Genomic DNA, 17,639 nt, shown 5'->3' with positions numbered 1-17,639 from the left:
TTACATACTATCCTCTTGTCAGGGCGCGCCCAGACAAAAGAAAAAGTACATGTGCAGAGAGTGACGCATCCCCAATGTCACCATCGGTTCGACACGTCCGGAAAGTTAGGTGAGTTGGCGGCTCTCACCAAACGGCTTAGCAACACACGACCAGCGTAGTGGGCCTGAGAATGTTCACGACCGGAACACCATTGGCTGTGCGGAGCGAACAAGTGAACGACCATATTTGGCCAAGTAGTCATCCTATATATTTACGCAGACGTTCTGTACGTTTGGTCTTGGCAATACAGCCGTGTCCGCAGTTCTCTGTCTTCTCCTTATCGCGTAGTCTGGCAGGCGCAGTGCAGGCGTAACCCCATAGCTCGGCCACTGCATAATACAACACCTCTTCTTTTCAGTGAGCGTGTTTCACGCAACAACTTAACTTTTCCTCCCTGAATCTGTTTGTTAAGCGAAACTTCAGCAAAGATCTTTAGGAACAACCTGTCCGCATTTGGTTGAACGAAGGGTGATTTCTCTCATCGTATCTCACAAACACGTTATTATTTCCTCAACTTCACCACAAAAATCGATTGCACGCTGAATGCGAACTGCTTTCCGTTTGTTGTTTGTTTGCGCTTTATTGTTTGCGAAATGTGGTTGTACCTGGGGTCGGCAACAAAGCACACGTTTGGTTGGAACCCTCCATTCATATTGAATGAATAATATGTAATCCCCCGGAGACCGCCAAAAAATCCAAACAGTGTGCAAGTCAGTTGCTTAACAAAAAACCTGCTTGTATAGATAAGACGCAGTCTTAGTGAAATAGATTTTAACGGAATACAGAAAGGATTGGACATCAATTTTATCTAGATTGCGCATTACTAGCAGATTTTTCAGCCCGTGCTTCCTTGAGAGGTAGCAAGTGGTATAAGAATAAATAATTAGGATGCATCCAATGCGTTTGTTTTGCTGATAGAGTCCTAATTAAATGGTAACCTTTTTCCGTAACGACTGGAATTATTGTTTGACAATTTCCATGGGCATCTACAAAACATAACTTTTTTGAAACAGAAAATACAAATGTAAAAGTAAATGCTGAGGCCTCATAGATGATGCCAAACAGCATATCAATTATAAGAAATCAGCCCAACTATGCGGCAGTTTATATCATTTTTAAACACAAAAAAACTTATGAATCAGGTTACGTATTACTATCGAGATTAAAAGCCCAAACTTCGTGGGTACTGTATATCGGAATCCAAGATTCTGGATTAAACTACATGAAATAACTGATTTGAAGTTTCAAGAATCTTCCACAAGGTGACCCCATAAAATAATTTAGACAGTTTTTCACCAAAACGGAACGGTGGGCACAGTGTGATTATCTGAATCCTCCGGTTTTTAATAAGAATTTATTTTGAGTGTTAAACTCTTGATTCTTGGCAGTCGCGCATATCCTGCAGTGATTCATTGCTAAACAAACGGAGAGAACCAACAACTCTCCCATTTTGAAAGCGTTTGCCAGCCTACTAGATCGCCGCTATCACAGCAGATTAAGAAAAATTGCTCAGTATATCGCAACTTTAGTTGACAATCACATCTATTCTTCCACAGTAAGCGAGATTCATTTACCAGGTTACAAAGAAGCGATGGTTTGAATTGACAGAAGTAGTATCTGTCTTTAGAGAAATACACTCATTTGCAAATTTGGTTTTGCGGGAGACTCACCTGGTGGTACATTTTAGATTATGCATACACTGCACTTCACATCAGCGTGGGTCTTTTTATAATAGAAGGTAACGTTTTCTTTGGGTCATCTTGATCTCGTTAATGAGCTCATAAGTAATGGAGTCTGCTTACTCGCTAACTCTGCAGAATTGTGTGCATTCTCAGCCCACAACGTTGTTGATGTTTTGCCTTGCATTATATTTTGATAGCTTGATCTGCAGATAATGTCCGTTTACTGAACATTTTCAAGGTAGCATACCCGATCTCCCTAAACAAGTCCATATATTTCACACGGGATATTCAGCGTTAGACTAGCAAGCTTCAGAGCACACCCAATGAATATGCTGCTGATTTGTTATTTTCCTCCGTTTTTTTCTCTACTCTGATAATTCATGTTCCAAGTCCCTTCCCTCGGTTTGTTGGAGATCATCAAAAGTACACTTCTCACGAATCCCAAAAGGTTAAAAACCTACGATCTTCATGCCTTTGGTTGAACACCTAACTGTTTGGTCACGAGTGACTGATCGGTAGTGTGCTGAGTTCTCGCGCTGAAGGGACAGGAGGAAAGTTGAATTCCACATCCTGGCCAAAAAAGCCTAAATTTTTCTTTCACAACCAGAATTATACTTCAAGCGTTTGGTCAGATGCCACAGCTATATAAGGCTCATTGACTTTTCATCTTAAACTAGTTTAACTGGCAGAACGAAATCCATATTCAAGATTACATATTGTTTGACAAAATGTTCATCAGATCACTCAAAGTTTGCCTACCTCCCAGGGACAAATACACCTTAGCAGGGTCATTACATGTTAAGACGATCTTTTAAGAATTGGTTAAAAGTCCTACTTTACAAGAAAGACACACCAGTTTGGCTGTTATTATGGTTTGTGTGCCCTTGTGTGATCTCGTGATCTTGTGTGTTCTTCGGCACCCTGCACTGTTTTATTGCCATTTTTCCGACCTACCGCGAAGGACTTTGCTTTTTGTAGATTGAACCTTGTTTCCATATTATGGAGAGGGCTCATCACCAGACATAAACACGTCCACGCTCTCTTATACGAATCTTCGATTATTCCTTTCTGAGCTTATTAACTCACACAGGTTGAGACTGTTGACAACCTACCGCAGGGAAACTTCCATTCAATGTCTCTAACATACTTTTGGTGACAATGCTTGACAAAAATACCTCATTTTTCTATTTGCCTATCTGTAAGTCCACTTATCATCCGTTTATCATCCACCTAACTTCCACCACTTTTGCCAAGTATTCTACCCAACCACGGAAAAACACTGTTTCAACAGAACTCTACAAATGTCATTTGATAGCTTTAATCTTCATATTATAGTCACTCCGATACATGCTCGGAGCAACTGAACGGCCCAACACCAAATTTTTCACATGCAGTGTCGCACGTCCGCAAACACTGATGCGTTTGATTAATAGGCCACTCGGTATCGTTGTACGCGTATCAATGTATAAAGTTCCTTAACAGCACGGAATTTTTTACTTCACCAAAATTCTCATCAACAGTTTCTCACAAGGTCTAAAAATCTCAGTGTGCAGTGTGCTGCACCAAGCGTTTTCCTATGCAAGTTCAATTCGAAATATTCACTTTTCTCGCTCTAGAACTAAATAAATATTTGAAATCTGCGAACAAACCTGAAGCAAGTTTTTCATCGTGGTTCTTTAACAGGTTACGTTACGTGTTATACTCCAAATGTCGAATCACATTAGGTTGGCAGCCCAAGCCATCTTACGAATAAGAGTTATAAAAAGTAAACCCCACTTCAGGAAAAAAACACCTAATGGGTTGCGCGGTTTACGTCATCACTTAATAATCCCCGAGTTGGCTGTATTGATATAATTAACTCCCTCATAAATTTCAGTGCCCGAATCTTATCCACTGCAAGTTCGATTGAGTGGTCTCTCAGCCACGGCTATTGAAGTTACCTGGTCTCCGCCAATTCAACCTCAGTGGGAGGGTGGAATAACCAGCTATCAGGTGAGTACTATAATGTCGGACGTATTCATCAAGTGTCACAGAATCTCCCATCACGTGACCCGCAGTTTATCTATTGTGATAGGTGGTTACTTGCCTTAGCCCATTACGAACAAAGAGAGTTGAAATTTTCATGTGTCCACTTAATTTAGTGAGGTTCTGACGGAGGCAACGCGTGATGACTGAAACCTTGAGCAGTGAAATTAGTTAAATCGCTCATGTGAAATTGCCATTTGCAAGATACAGGCTTTTATAATTTTATTTGAAACGAATATGGGATTGACATTGTTGCTCATTGCAACACTGCTATCCCGACCGCTCCCATAAAACCTCCCTGTGCATTCACCTTCATTTATCTAGGTGCGGTATTTTCAACCAAATTCTCCCAATACAACTGAAGTTATCCGAACCACAACGGAACCAAGACTGGTCATCGAACATCTGAAGGAACGCACTTTCTACACAGTCATGGTTCGAGTACTGACAAACAGTGGTCCTGGACCGTGGTCCATGTCAAGCACTATTCAGACAACGGCTGAACGTAAGTTTACTTTGTATCACTACAACTGCTCACGTTTAGGAGAATATTTGCTCATTAGGCGAGCACCTTATCTAATAACCATAGTCCGGGATGTATGCGTGGGAATTCCCGTTTATCTACCAAGGAAAAATGAGTTGTTTGTCATGTTTCCTAGATGTACACGAACGGTAGCTAGGATGAACAACTGTTCGGCCAGCGCGCAGTTTTCCGACAGAGGATGTTCGCTGATCGACTCTGTTCTGGTGAAGTCTCTAATCCTTTTATCCGTTTAGTTCTAAACCGGTGTTCGGAAAAACTGGCTGAAAATCGTTTTGAATATGTTTTTATCCCATAAACATAGATTTGTGTCCTAGCAATCGTAGTAACCGTGTGAACTCAGGCAAGCACCGGTTGCATTGAGGGTTAACATTCTGTAAAAGCTTTTGGGACATCAGTTGCCCATCAATACCGTTGTACAATATTCTCGGCAGTACCCCGGATTGATCTGCTGAGCTTCTGCACTTGGAGTGTGGCAGATACTGGAAACAACTTAATGTCCATTAGGTTTGACAACAAATTCATACTTTCTTTTTAGGTTCTGGTTGTCTGTCACACCCTTTCTGTAATAAAATCATAAACCAGAATAATTGTGGGATTCTTTTGAACGTATCCTCATTTAATAATATTTAGCTTCTATTTCGCTTCTAGCAGATACTGAAATCCATTATCTAGAAAATCTGGAAACACCTGCCAACGATGATAATTCTGTAATCAACGCATATTTGCATTCGAAACAATCCTTGCCTTGATCAGACAAAACTGAAGGAGGCAGTTCAAAGCGCTTTTATTGCTGCTTATTATTCCTTTTATGTACCCACATTGCCGTGCGAAACAGCAGCATGAAATCTGACCCCAGTTGTATCCGTTTCCTATCGAACCGTTGGGGAGACACGTGATCTTTGCAGTGAGATGAGAGTCATGTTGGTAGTGTGAAGAGATTTGGGAATTTTTATGGAGATTTCGTCCTGTACATGGAGCCTCTCTACGCAAAAAGTCGGAAAGCACCGTACAACTGTTTCATCTTTATTGGGAAACCTCAGCGCATCTCACAAAACTCTGGAGAGTCTCGAACCTGCGAACTTCTGGCTAGTGGTTTGAACACCTAATTGTTCGGCGAAGAGTGGCTGATAGCATTGTGAATAACTCGCACTTAGGCAGGATATAGCACTGCTTATCCTTCAATCAGGGGATCCTCATCACGCACACTTGCTCAATGCTGATGGTCCCCAGTAAGGATGAAACTTCTTATCAGCTTTTCAGCACAGATTCGTTCCACTTGCAGGCCGAAATCTCCACAAATATAAGAGCTATGTTAATAGTTTACTATTTAGGCGAAGAGTGACAGCTTACGTATCAATATGGTTTGAGAAGCAAAAATCTTGGCACATCTATAGCTCCGACCTATCTATTTTCCCCGTGTCAGGTTGAGTAAACCACCATTGTATCGCGCCAACTGATTCTTCTTGATTGTCGGGAACCGAATTCGGATCCTGTCAAACATTTTACGGTTTAATTAGATAGCCGAGCCTGAAGCAGGTAAACCAAGAGAATCCGAAGTAATTATTTTCCGATTTTTCGCTGTTAGATTTCGTACCACTCTTCGAGCTACTGGCCATTTGGGTCTCCATTTGGCAGCAGAGTCTAAAAAGGAGGCACTATCTCCATGGACTAAATTTAGAATTCTATGTATAGACCATTTACGCAATGTGGAGAGAATTCTTGCATGCTTTTACAGGGTAAGGCTTGGCACCCACATTAACTCGTGAAAATCCACGTTTTTATAAAACATATTATGGACAGCGGGAAGAATCGAAGTTTCAAATTTTCAAGGCATTAAAAGGATATCAAAAGTGATCTTTTTGCCTCTTGATTCAATTTAATATGAGAGAAAATAAACTGAGTAAGTGGCGTTATAACAATAATCGGGACAAACCAGAAGCTCACAACCATCCTTATCGTGGCTGAGGCTCACGAGGTTGACGTAGTCCGCATGGTTGCTCATATTTACAGACTGTTCCTGAAAAAATCCGCAAACTCAGTGTGCAATTCACAGTAAGCCTAAATATTTGCTCAACATTTTCCGACGACCTCATTCATGAGCCAACTGAACATCGTTCGAGTTTGCGTAAGTACCCAAGGATGGAACTTATTGATCCAAAGCCTAGTGGTGCATGCCAAAAAAAGCCAAGTCGTTAATAAGTCGCTAGGAAACATATTCCATACATACACAACATACAGTTGTGTTACATTAAAGGCGTAGAAATAACATACTTTTGAGTAGAATCTTGTCATGCCCAACTTTCAAAGCGACTTCTTAAATTACAACATTCGCTAGTTAGGGGGTTTGGAAAGCGTGATCAGAAGCGTGACATAAATCCGGGGTAATCTGGTAGAAATTACCCGATGACTCTCTTCTGCCTCACTATTCATATTGAATGCCCTAAACGTAAAGTTGTTCTGAGGTGTATTATACGAGTTCCAAACAGTTTCCGATCAGTGCCTTTCAACAATACTGTTCCAAACTGACTGCTCTCATCTATTTTCCCTTTCATCCGTCTTTAAAAAATTAGTCTACCTCAGTTGCAAACATCTGACACCGGTCTTCATTCTCTCGATTATGACTAGTTTTCATAAACACTGAGCTCGCAGTTTGCCTTTTTCCGTCAACCACGTTAGGTCCTCAACTCCACAACCTCAAGTAAATACCCCCAAGAACTGGAAAATCCTTAACCAAACGCAGAACTTTTGACCCGAGAGAAGTGCTTCAAACCCATTTTCTTTATGCTTGTAAATCTCTCAGAGGGTTTATTTGTGCTATTTGGTCTGTAAGGAGCAACAAACCCCAGTTAGCTAGGGTGAGTCACATATGTGAACTTTGAAACAAATCTGCCGCAAGCCTACGTAAGTGTCTGTGAAATATCACTACGTCTGGAAAAAGAAGCACATAACCTGACCAAATGTCCACAGGCACAATTTGGTTACATGGGAACTAATAAGGAAGTAGCGTTTACAGCAGCCAGTTGCTAGAAGTAACACTTCAAAATCAATAAAGTAAAACTATTTTCTCTATGGCTTTTTTAGTTCCAGAACCACCTTCACAAATAACTGGAGTTCGCATCAACTTACGACAGATCAAAGTGACATGGGATACATTCCCCGTTACGCCAAAATCCAAACGTGTTCCAATTACTGGTTTCCGAATATATTATGCAAAAAACTCAAATGAAGTGGATTTGAGTACGTGGAAAATTTTGGATGTGGGGCCGGTCACCATGGCGACACTAGACGTCGCAGATCCAAACTCAGAATATTTGGTCAAAATCAAGTCTCGTGGTGCAGACGGTCGGTATGGTCGAGTGAGCGACCCGATTTTAGTAGGCACTCACGTTCCAGAGGACACATCACAGATTGGTCGGGGCATCTCTGGTGGTGATAAAGGTCCTGGCAGTAATCGTGCTATCAGTCACCTATCCTGTCACTGGATTCCCGGTCTGGAAACTTCCAAACAAGGTGAAGCAAGTCTGAAATTGTATTGGCGACGTCCGGCCCAGTCGGAAGGACTTTATCAGTTTCAGGTACCTCCAAATGTCTCAACGTATTTGTGATTTAAACATTTTGTTTTATTCTAAGCTCCTAATATCAAGGTTGAATTAAAGGTTGCCGGCAGGTTGAAAAACCGAAGTGTCATAGCATTCCATCTGGGCACTGCAAGGAGCTACTTAGTAGTATGGGAAACACCAGAAAAGGTGACGACAACATCGGAAATTCTCCATTCATTGCGGCTGGTGAAACAACATTGAGTCCTATCCACGGCAAGGAAGGCGAGAGACAATTATCTTAAATTCAGTATGTGAGGTGAACTAAAAACAGCCTGGTTGCCCATTCCCAAATTGGGCCGAGCCATCATCTGTTCTTCATAAAAATTAAACGAACAAAAGGATGATCACAGTTTATGTCTCCTGATAGTTCACCTGTGATATTCCTGAATTGAGGGACCATTATTCTAACAGTAAAACAAGCGCTAAGAGCAGAATCAGCTTGGCTTATGTCTCCTCCATGGTGACCAATCATGTTATTCCCCCTCTTTCTAAAGTTTTTGTTCATACCCCAGAATCAGCTTATGTCTCCTCCATGGTGACCCCAGTTTGTTACCTGGAAGAGATGAGTGTAGTAGCTATCAACACCGGATATGCTGTCTGACGTGAGTTCCGAATTTAGTAAACAAGCACTTGTGTTGTGTCATTCGAAAATCTCGCCTCCTTTACTTCAGTCCCCATCCTAGGGGTGAAAACAGCATGGTTTACTCATATTACTGACAGTCATATTTGCTCAGAATGCAGAACATGTCGTTTGCCCATTCGAATATGTCTTGCAGATTCCTTCTTGCCTTGTAGGAAAAATTACAGTGCAAATGCTTTACATGAGATCGAATTACGGATAAGAAAACTAATTTAGTATACTATGGTGCAATAACACATCCCTTCCCTTATTGTAACATTGGGAATTGATCGAACCTTGATCTCCGGAACATTTGTGCTTTTAGATCTAATTTGTGGTGGAACATAAGTATAAAACAACTTTACTCAAAAATGAATAATTCCATGACTCGAATGAGCCACTCATCTGAGAAGAATTTACTCGTGAACATAGCCGCGATTTGTTCACCCAGTGTGAAGCGGATGCTCGAAAGTTAAAATAGCTACACTGCGCGTTCCGTGTCCAAGATTGCTAGCCCGTTTTTGTATAACGATTCGGGAGAGGTGCGTCACCGTTGACTTCTAACAGTTATGCGGGGCTTTTAGGATTTCTATCGTAGACTTTCTTCGTCTGGATCATTGTCTCTTTATCAAAACAATAAAGCTATTTCTGTTGAACCAACAACCAAAACTCGGAACGCCAACATAGAAAACACTTCCTACATCGCTTCGCATCAACTAACCGTACAACGCTAGCTGAAGTAATGTGAAATATACCTGATCAAGAAACTTGTTCTACATTATTTCCCCTCGCCTTAAAGCAGAATAAATGGCACCTCTGTCATTGCACCATCTGTCCAATAAACGGGACATCCAAGGCTCAGTGGATCACTCCCCGAATCTCGTATATTTTGGTGTTCTAAAACCCTGAATCATCGTCTTCTTTTAGATTTCATTATATTCAATAAACTTGTCAAAAACGATAACAACAGTGATGATAATAAGATGCAATCAAGCATCCATAACGCCTTGTTTGGAATATGCGCTGACAATAGTACACTTTTCCTTCCTGGGTAGGTCACCACAACGCACAATGCTTGACGAACCAACTTTGTTGTTTTTTTTGGCACAGATTCAGCTGCTGGGAATCAAATCGTACTCAGATGAAACAAATCAACCTCGTCGGGTAGTGTTTGATCCAAGAATACTGGAAGTTCCTTTGTCTATGCTTATTGATTCGGATTCGGATCGTAGGTCCATGGATTATTCACTTCCTTACCTTACCGGAACGGTGCCACAACAGCAACAGCAACAACAATCAACACAACCACAATACAGTTTGGTTATCGACGAGCTGGCTGCCAACACTGCGTACGACGTCCAAATCCGGCCGGTTTATCGAACATCCGCTGTGAGTTTAGAAGCTGATACACTGAGTTGGACAGGACGAACAAGCTGTAGAACAATGATGCAGCGTAAGTCTAGTGTTTGATGGCACAATTGTTTTGTCACCAAGAGCGAACCAACATTTACCATACGTAAAGAGGCTTGCCATAAATACTGAACACCACTCTTCTGACCTACCATCTAGTGGTAACGAAAAACCGTACATGGGCAGCAACATGCAAGATTCGGTGAATTAACAAACTTTATCTCCACTTGCAAGTCAATAGCTTACAAAGCAATACTTGAATATTTCGCTTTTCCTGAAATCTTTTGCATGGAAATGGTTTTACATTCAAACCCAACACGAGGAATACTTTTGACAGCATCCATGAAGACGAATGAAGCCTGTTACCCGTATAACGAATCGCTTTTATTGTACAAAGTGCGAAACGCGTCAAACAGAGCTCCCGGAATGAAATATTCGTGAACTGACAGTTGTTACTTTCATCTGCTAAGCTTAGCCGTCTAGCCAGGCACAAGCACCAGTTGGCACAATATGTTACAATGCACCCAACCAACTCCAATCTTGTTCAATCTGGCTGAAATTCGGTCGACTCATACGACAATTCTTTCCGCACACAGTCACTTGCGAATTCCCAGGCAATTCTACATCCTTCATCAGCAACCCAGACATAAAACATCTTGTATTCATCCGATTACTAAACCCATATTTTATTTTCCGCACCACATAAACGTTTGAACTGGCTTGCATTCAATGTCCGAAATTGCGTGCTGTTGCTAGATGGAATATGTTCACTAGACGTATTTGTTTAATGAAGCGTGCTCAGTAGTATTCTCATCCCTCAGAGTTATGACTGCCGTTCAGACTGTGAGGAAGGGATGTAGCGGACTTACTTGGATATATCAATGAACCTGGACTCATTGTATTATTTTAGCTACTTCATTTGTTCAAACTATCTTACACTATGGGCAAATTTGGATATACTGGAAACCCAGGATATCGAATTGGTAACCGACTAGTGGCATTTGGAACTGCGTTCAATAGCTCAGTTTCTGGGAGCGAACCGGCAGACTACCCGTAAATTCCGCATTATGACTAAATATTATTGGGAAAGATACGGGAACAGGTTTAATACGTTAGCCCTGTTAAATTTGTTGGAGATCACTCTCAAGTGGGTTCACGCATCATAGGGGGAAGCTGCAGAATGAAATGGCAAACTACCGTTTCCTCTTTTTTTCTCCCCTGTATGATCATTTACACCACAACAAATAAACAGGTTGCGCAGGTTCACCTGTGATGCCCGGAATTGTCGGCGTTTCGTTTGTGTTCGTCTGCGAACCAAGAATGTGGATGAGAAACATGAATTCCGGCAGTTACCCGAAAGCCCATGACTAGCGCACCATCAGCTGTTGTGTGAGTCATCCACCTGTAACCAACTTACTTCCATTAGTGTGGGAGTGCTATCAGCCGTAGTTTGACCCAGCCTCGCCATTGGTGGAAGGCAGTGGCTGCAGGTGTGGGCAACACACACGGCACATGATTTGCACCATTTCGAAACAGAGGTGCGCACGGAAGCATAAATTTACCATCAGCGTATTTCGTAGGTGCGTGCTGCTGTTCTCGAATTCATAGACTTATTCCCCGCCACATGAACCGGCTGTTACAAATCGTTTTCACACAGACGTGCTAATCAGAACTAGCATTTGCGAGGTTTCCTAGACGATTGCTTTCCAGCTTCTCGTTTACATTACTGGGACCAGTTAAGCGCACAATTTTAAGGATTAATGACCTCCACCTCTGGGCCCTGAAACTATTAAAATGACTCATACACGGATTGTGTTCCAAGAAATCATTACTCATCAGTTGATAGTCTATCGTTGCTTCAGGCCATAATGTGCAGAATGTGCATTGGTGCTCTTCTTCAGGTAGCAGCAGCGTGAGAGGGCGTCGAGTCTGTATAAAATGAAATATGGCTGTAAAAGACTGACGAAAGCTCTCCTGTAGAGCGACACTGTTTAAAAAAAGACATCTCGATAAGACACTTATCCATCCCAGGATACTCCATTACAAAGCACCCTTGTATACGTACCTACTAGGAACCATAGTTTTAATTTATTAAGCTGAGGGTCCAATACTCGACTGGATACCTGTAAGTAGCTGATTCTCTGCTGTCCGACTTCCTACTTGGATAAAACCTCGGACTCATCGAGATACTGAACGGTGTTGCTTTATTGCGCTTATTTATGCATCAAAGAACAGCAGATGAGAATCTTTAAAAGATTTTCTATCGAGGAGTGACCACCTCTTTGTCCTCCAAGTAAGTGTGGATATTATATCTTGGGTTTACCGTAAAATTTGTGATGACCAATGTTTATTTCTCTGCAGTACTGGGTTGCAGTGGTAGTCCCTTAGTGTGCTGCTCCCACCGCTGAGAAGCTTTGATGTGCACCCCACAAGATACCAATGAAGTAGTTCAGTCCCGAATGGCTAACTGTTTGGAGTACACAAGATGATCCACACCACACCCTTTTTCAGTCCAGATTTTTATTTACTTTTCAACACAAACCCCAAGCTCGAGCTTCCCATTAAGCGATAGAAAAGTTTTGTGAGCCATAACGTAGAGAAACTTACCAGAGCCTAATATAAAGTGCATTAAGAGACTCCTCGACAAACGTTGACCACAATTGACGTGGCACTCAGAGCTCCGTCTGTGGTGTTTTCCAGCACGTAGATGGCCGTCACTGAGTGTAAGCATGGTCACTATCACTTCTTGTTTCAAAGCATTTTAAAAATCTGGCTCGGGGTAGATTTTGGCTAGACGACCGACGAGAAAACAGCTCAAACGTATGCAGGCACGAGGCAAATAAGATGCTCAAGAAATTCAAGGGGCCAAGTAGTTGGAAAGGCTCGACAGGTGCTCTAGCTAATACAAAAAGAGGACCTAAAATTTTTTCTGGCGCCTTTGATTACCTTCGATGACCCCTGTCTCCGCAACATAGCAAGAGCTAGCTAACTTTGACAAGTGCCTAAGTGGTACTTGCTAACCAATCCGATGTAGGGGAGCAATCGAAAAACGTACTGGGTTTAGTTGGTTGGGGCCCGTATACTTATACTTAACCAAAGTCTAGAAAAGACTACTTTGTTTTTTGTTTACTGTTCTCAACCGGATATGGCCCGTGACCGGCCCAAGTGGCGCACATGCTGTCTGTTCCTAGAAGTACTGTCGAGCCAAAGTTCACCAACCCCCCATTTTAACCTGGGATTAAGTCAGGTGACGCTCACAAAAGACTCTGGAGCAATCCCATTGATGGATGCTTTAATTCATCATGATACTGGAACATGTTTATCTAAATGCAGCCATAAGTTGCAGACACCCTATTTTGATCGTCACCCAAAGGCAAGGGTGCTTCCTCACACGATTTACCCACCCTCCCCGTTGTTTTCTACTCTTCACAATAACTTTTTCCCATGAGTGTATGATAGTTAAGGCCCAGGATGTATTACCGATGGATTGTTGTCAATGATAATAATGGTTCATGAACAAGAAGACACTCTTAGTTGGCCAGATGGAGGAGTTTAATCATAGTTGGGAGAACCGTTGATAGTGTTCCTTAATTATTAGTGGACTGTCATGTTATTCATTTGATATAGCGAGGACGACGGACGTGGAGTATCTTGGCCATTTGTTGAGTCTCTGTTAACTAGCATTGATTTGACGGATAAATTAGCTTGGGAGGCTTGCACATCACTTGTTGTGGACAAATTAACTATCTTCAATATTGGTTCAACATGGTGAGGCTGGAACAAAGTGTGTGTTCATTTGAAAAAAATTGCTGTTTTTTTTTCGTTTGTGTTGTTGCTACATCAGCGTACACAGTCATGCCGAATTACCTTGATTTGTCGTACGACCGCCTCATTCTCCTGGATCTAGATCCACACCGGCAGCGTGCACACAACACCAGATTGGTCTCCACGAAAACCATCTGTGACTGCCATAATATGCGTGGGCATCCAGTTCCTTGATAACTATTGAGAGGGAAATCTGAGTCGAATTTTGGCCATTTCCAGAGCGGAGACTTATGACCCCGTATATGTTGGACATTCATGGGTTGAACACGCTGTATAGGAGTCTTTAGGACTAGGATTCATAAACTGTTCTCCGGGCTATGATGCTTCAATTAAAATCTTGTAGATTCTCTCTGTCTGAAGCTGTTGGCTTGTGTTTTCACGACGAGGCATAGAGCCTTATTTTACACACGAACTCCAGGCTTCATCTAAGTCAGCTGAGTGATTTATGGGAAGTATCCAGTGAGAGACACTGAACCAATGGAGGGATAACTGGTTAGTTATCCAATGTCTGACTGCAGCCAAACTACCACTGTCCGGAGCTGGCATGACCACACTCTTCTCGCAGATGCAGGCGCATCTGACGATCGATACTGTCGTTCACTTACTCGCTAATAAGTCTAATACGGTCCTACACCAGTTCAGCTGCAGCACCCTTTCCGTGCCCAGCTGTCATGCACGATAGTTGAAATGTTGCCAGGGTTGCCCTAGCCTAAACAGAAGCAGTCGAGAGGCGAAGGTTGGGTGGGAACCACGGAACTTCGGACTCTAACCAATGGGTCATCTCGAGCTGCACCAATAATACGCTTGTGAGAGCAAATGCGACGGTCGCATGTACTCGTATGTAGAACCTATCGCGAAATGCCTAAATTCTGGACCGGTTGTTTGATCACCTTGTCAATATGCTGGCTTCGGCGCATCGACGTGCGCTCCCAAGTGAAAACACAGTGCGAGAGCCGAAGGTATGGCACACCTTTCATGGTGAGTGCTTTGGATGATGGAAGTCTAAATCCTAGTTGACAGTTTTCGGACTCGTCCTTGATCAAGAACGGAACTAAGAAGCTATTGTTGCATTTAAAATCCATGGAAATGTTTGATGCAATGTGCTACAGTCTAGTAATACTGTTATATTGCCGTTATTGCTGGGTGGATTAGCGCCATTCACATGTGACTTTCGGGAAACACCACTGTTTATTAGTCGTGGATTTTGGTGCGCGAAATGTCTGGACAGTGACGCCGAGAGACTGATTTTACCTGTGTGGAAAACATCGTCTTCAAGATGCGAATAAGAGTTTCGATTCTAGTTTAGCGAATATATTAGCCCATAATCGTGTGGCATTCGAAAGTTCCCAGCTAACGCCTGAAATACATATTTACATGACCTTCGCGTGGCTAGTGAATTTCCACCCTTAGTTCTGATTTTCGGATAAAACATATAGCACATACATATTGATTTCAACCATCCACATCCTTGTAAACTTCGGTCAACTGTGTTGTCTTGAGAATCCGCCCGATGCTTCAAAATAATTTCTGAACTTTTAGCTGAACAGAGGCGAGGAAACTCTGAAAGTAGCCCATTGGTTCAGTTTGTTCACTGTTCTCTTGTGACTGGCTTGGCCATGTCAAGACTTTCATCTGGAATGGACCGTTTGAAGAATATTTTCATTACTAACACATTAAGGTATCATAAGGCGGAAGAGTGGTTTGAATAACGTATGTAAAAGAATGCGGCACTACCAAATGTGATGGTCAACACTTCAGATCTTACTCCACAAAAAACCTACCTTATGCTGAAACAGCCCGGCTCTTGTCCGGATTTCATCCACTAGTTTTGAAAACTTACCAGTAGTATGTACACAACTCAGTTGGGCTCTTAATCCGCATTTAGAATCATTTTGGTTTGGCTTTCTGGCTTTATGTTTTCGGAAATTTTGTTCGATTAGGTCAAATCAATAAGATATAATTGGACAAGACAGTTTATTTTCGGAATTCTACTGGATGTTGTTGTTGAACGTCATACCTCTCCATCCCATGTAAAACAAGACTTCACATCAAACATCACATCATCAAAACTACTGCACCAACTATTACGCAAAACACTATACAAAACATCCAACATGCGAGCGAAATTTTTCCCTTAAACATTCCGGCGAAAGCTCACAGACACACACGGGCCGTATGTATCTCGATGCGGAGATCACGTGATATCGTTACTAATAGTAATAGAAAAATTACTTTTTCGGTGGGCTACCTCTGAAAGCCTCTAGCATTGTTTCTAAGGAGGAAACGTATTGTATTTTGAATCTTATTTGTCTTCCCAGCTACAAGGTAGCCCATCACCTTGGGGATACCACATTTGACAATATTGACATGGTTCAGTTTTTACTGTTCCGCTGGCCACTTTCAAAAAGGAAAATCATCTGAAAGGAGTCAACATGACCCATTAACTTCAAAGAAAGCCAACTGTAGTTTGAAAGTACACGTAGGTGAGTTGTCAACTGGCTTGAACTTCGATCCATTCATCAGGTAGGCTAGAATGGCCTACACATGACCAAATGGTGGCGTTCAATTGAAGTATACTAGTGAATTAAGGCAATAATTCCATCGCAATTCAAAATTAAACGCCGTGAAACTTCCAAACACATTTTTCTCGTTCACCAACAATCATTGGGGGCATAATCTTCGCGTGTGAATTTCAAGCTGCAAGCCCGCACCTTGACGATTAGCAGACCTTCTTGGATTATTGTAAAAATTTGGGATAAACTGTGATTCCTTGACAACTTTGGATACAAATTAACAGAAATCACTTATATATGGCCAGGCCCTCATTAGAGCAAGATCTCATAGAGCACAATCGTGGCAGGGGAGAAAGAGACATTTCTGTTCTGCGAATTTTTTGTGCTAGACCCCCACTGATTTATTACACTGCGTGGAGATGAATTAGATTAGGTTCAGTTGTATTATAATGCTGCTCAGTAACGACTGTTCTAGTCAGCAAAATTGCCAAAAAATCTCGAGTACTCCTGAGTGACTATTGCTAACATTGTCCAACTCAAGTCCAGAACTTTCGCCTGGTTTCACACGATGATAAACATTTAGCGCAGTCATTTCTCTCTGACGGCTTTGGTTGATAGCTCAACGTCAGGTGGAAGTTGATTTCTTAGAAAAATCCAGTATAGTTGTAACTGAATTCACGTTATTTATCGGCTTCACGTTAGATGACAGTTGCAACCAAACAGCCACACCTCTAAATCCTTTCTTTCCTCGGCCTTTGTGCATTCTTATAAATGATGAAGATGGGATGACTGATGCGGAGCATCGCCGAAAAGTTTAACATCAAAAAACAATCTTTTATTGCCATGTGTATAGTGTGAAAACAACATGATTGAGGTCATCTTTAAAGTATCTTGCGTTATACATCAATAAAAATTCACCAGTTTAGCATAAAGAGGACAGTTACCAGTACGAAAAAAGTGACACTAAAAGGAATGTGAACTGGACAGGAGAGTACTTATTTGGCAGCAATCAATATTGTCACTTCGCCAGAGTATTTCCTCTGGCGTAGCTTTCGTGGTGAAGTGCACCAAATATTTTTACAAGGAGGTGATTCCGGCAGATCATATGATTGTCGTTTTCTTAGGGGGAAATAAACTTTTAGCTGAATGATCCGTTATTCCAAACTACACCCTCGCAGTGCTTCAATGAGATCGATGGAATTACTGACTCCCAGCTGAGCGGTTTTCCAAAGGATTCGCGTTATCGTCATCCTAGCTGAGCAACCAAGACTTAAGTAGGCGACTAGATACTTTCCAACCTGAGTGGCCTGCCTGCTGATATGTTGGAAGAACATCGCTTGGGAGAGGGGGCAAACTCACCCCTAGACTAAATTAATCTTCGA

The 17,639-nt window shown here is 42.0% G+C and overlaps 1 protein-coding gene across 1 annotated transcript in view; it reads left to right on the top strand.

The window, feature by feature from the left end:
- Nucleotides 1–17,639, top strand: part of T265_12471 (hypothetical protein) — a gene marked incomplete at both ends in the record, with an annotated part of 45,358 nt that overhangs the window by 23,991 nt on the left and 3,728 nt on the right. The window contains 4 exons of the mRNA XM_009163995.1: nt 3,599–3,714; nt 4,072–4,252; nt 7,373–7,866; nt 9,620–9,962. Coding sequence (XP_009162259.1) covers nt 3,599–3,714; nt 4,072–4,252; nt 7,373–7,866; nt 9,620–9,962 — 1,134 coding nt within the window. The remainder of the gene's footprint in view (nt 1–3,598; nt 3,715–4,071; nt 4,253–7,372; nt 7,867–9,619; nt 9,963–17,639) is intronic.

Source organism: Opisthorchis viverrini (assembly GCF_000715545.1).
Source record: "Opisthorchis viverrini unplaced genomic scaffold opera_v5_2, whole genome shotgun sequence".
Taxonomy (NCBI): Eukaryota; Metazoa; Platyhelminthes; class Trematoda; order Opisthorchiida; family Opisthorchiidae; genus Opisthorchis; species Opisthorchis viverrini.
Note: the sequence above shows the minus strand (reverse complement) of the source record. Positions and strands in the feature narration are given on the sequence as shown.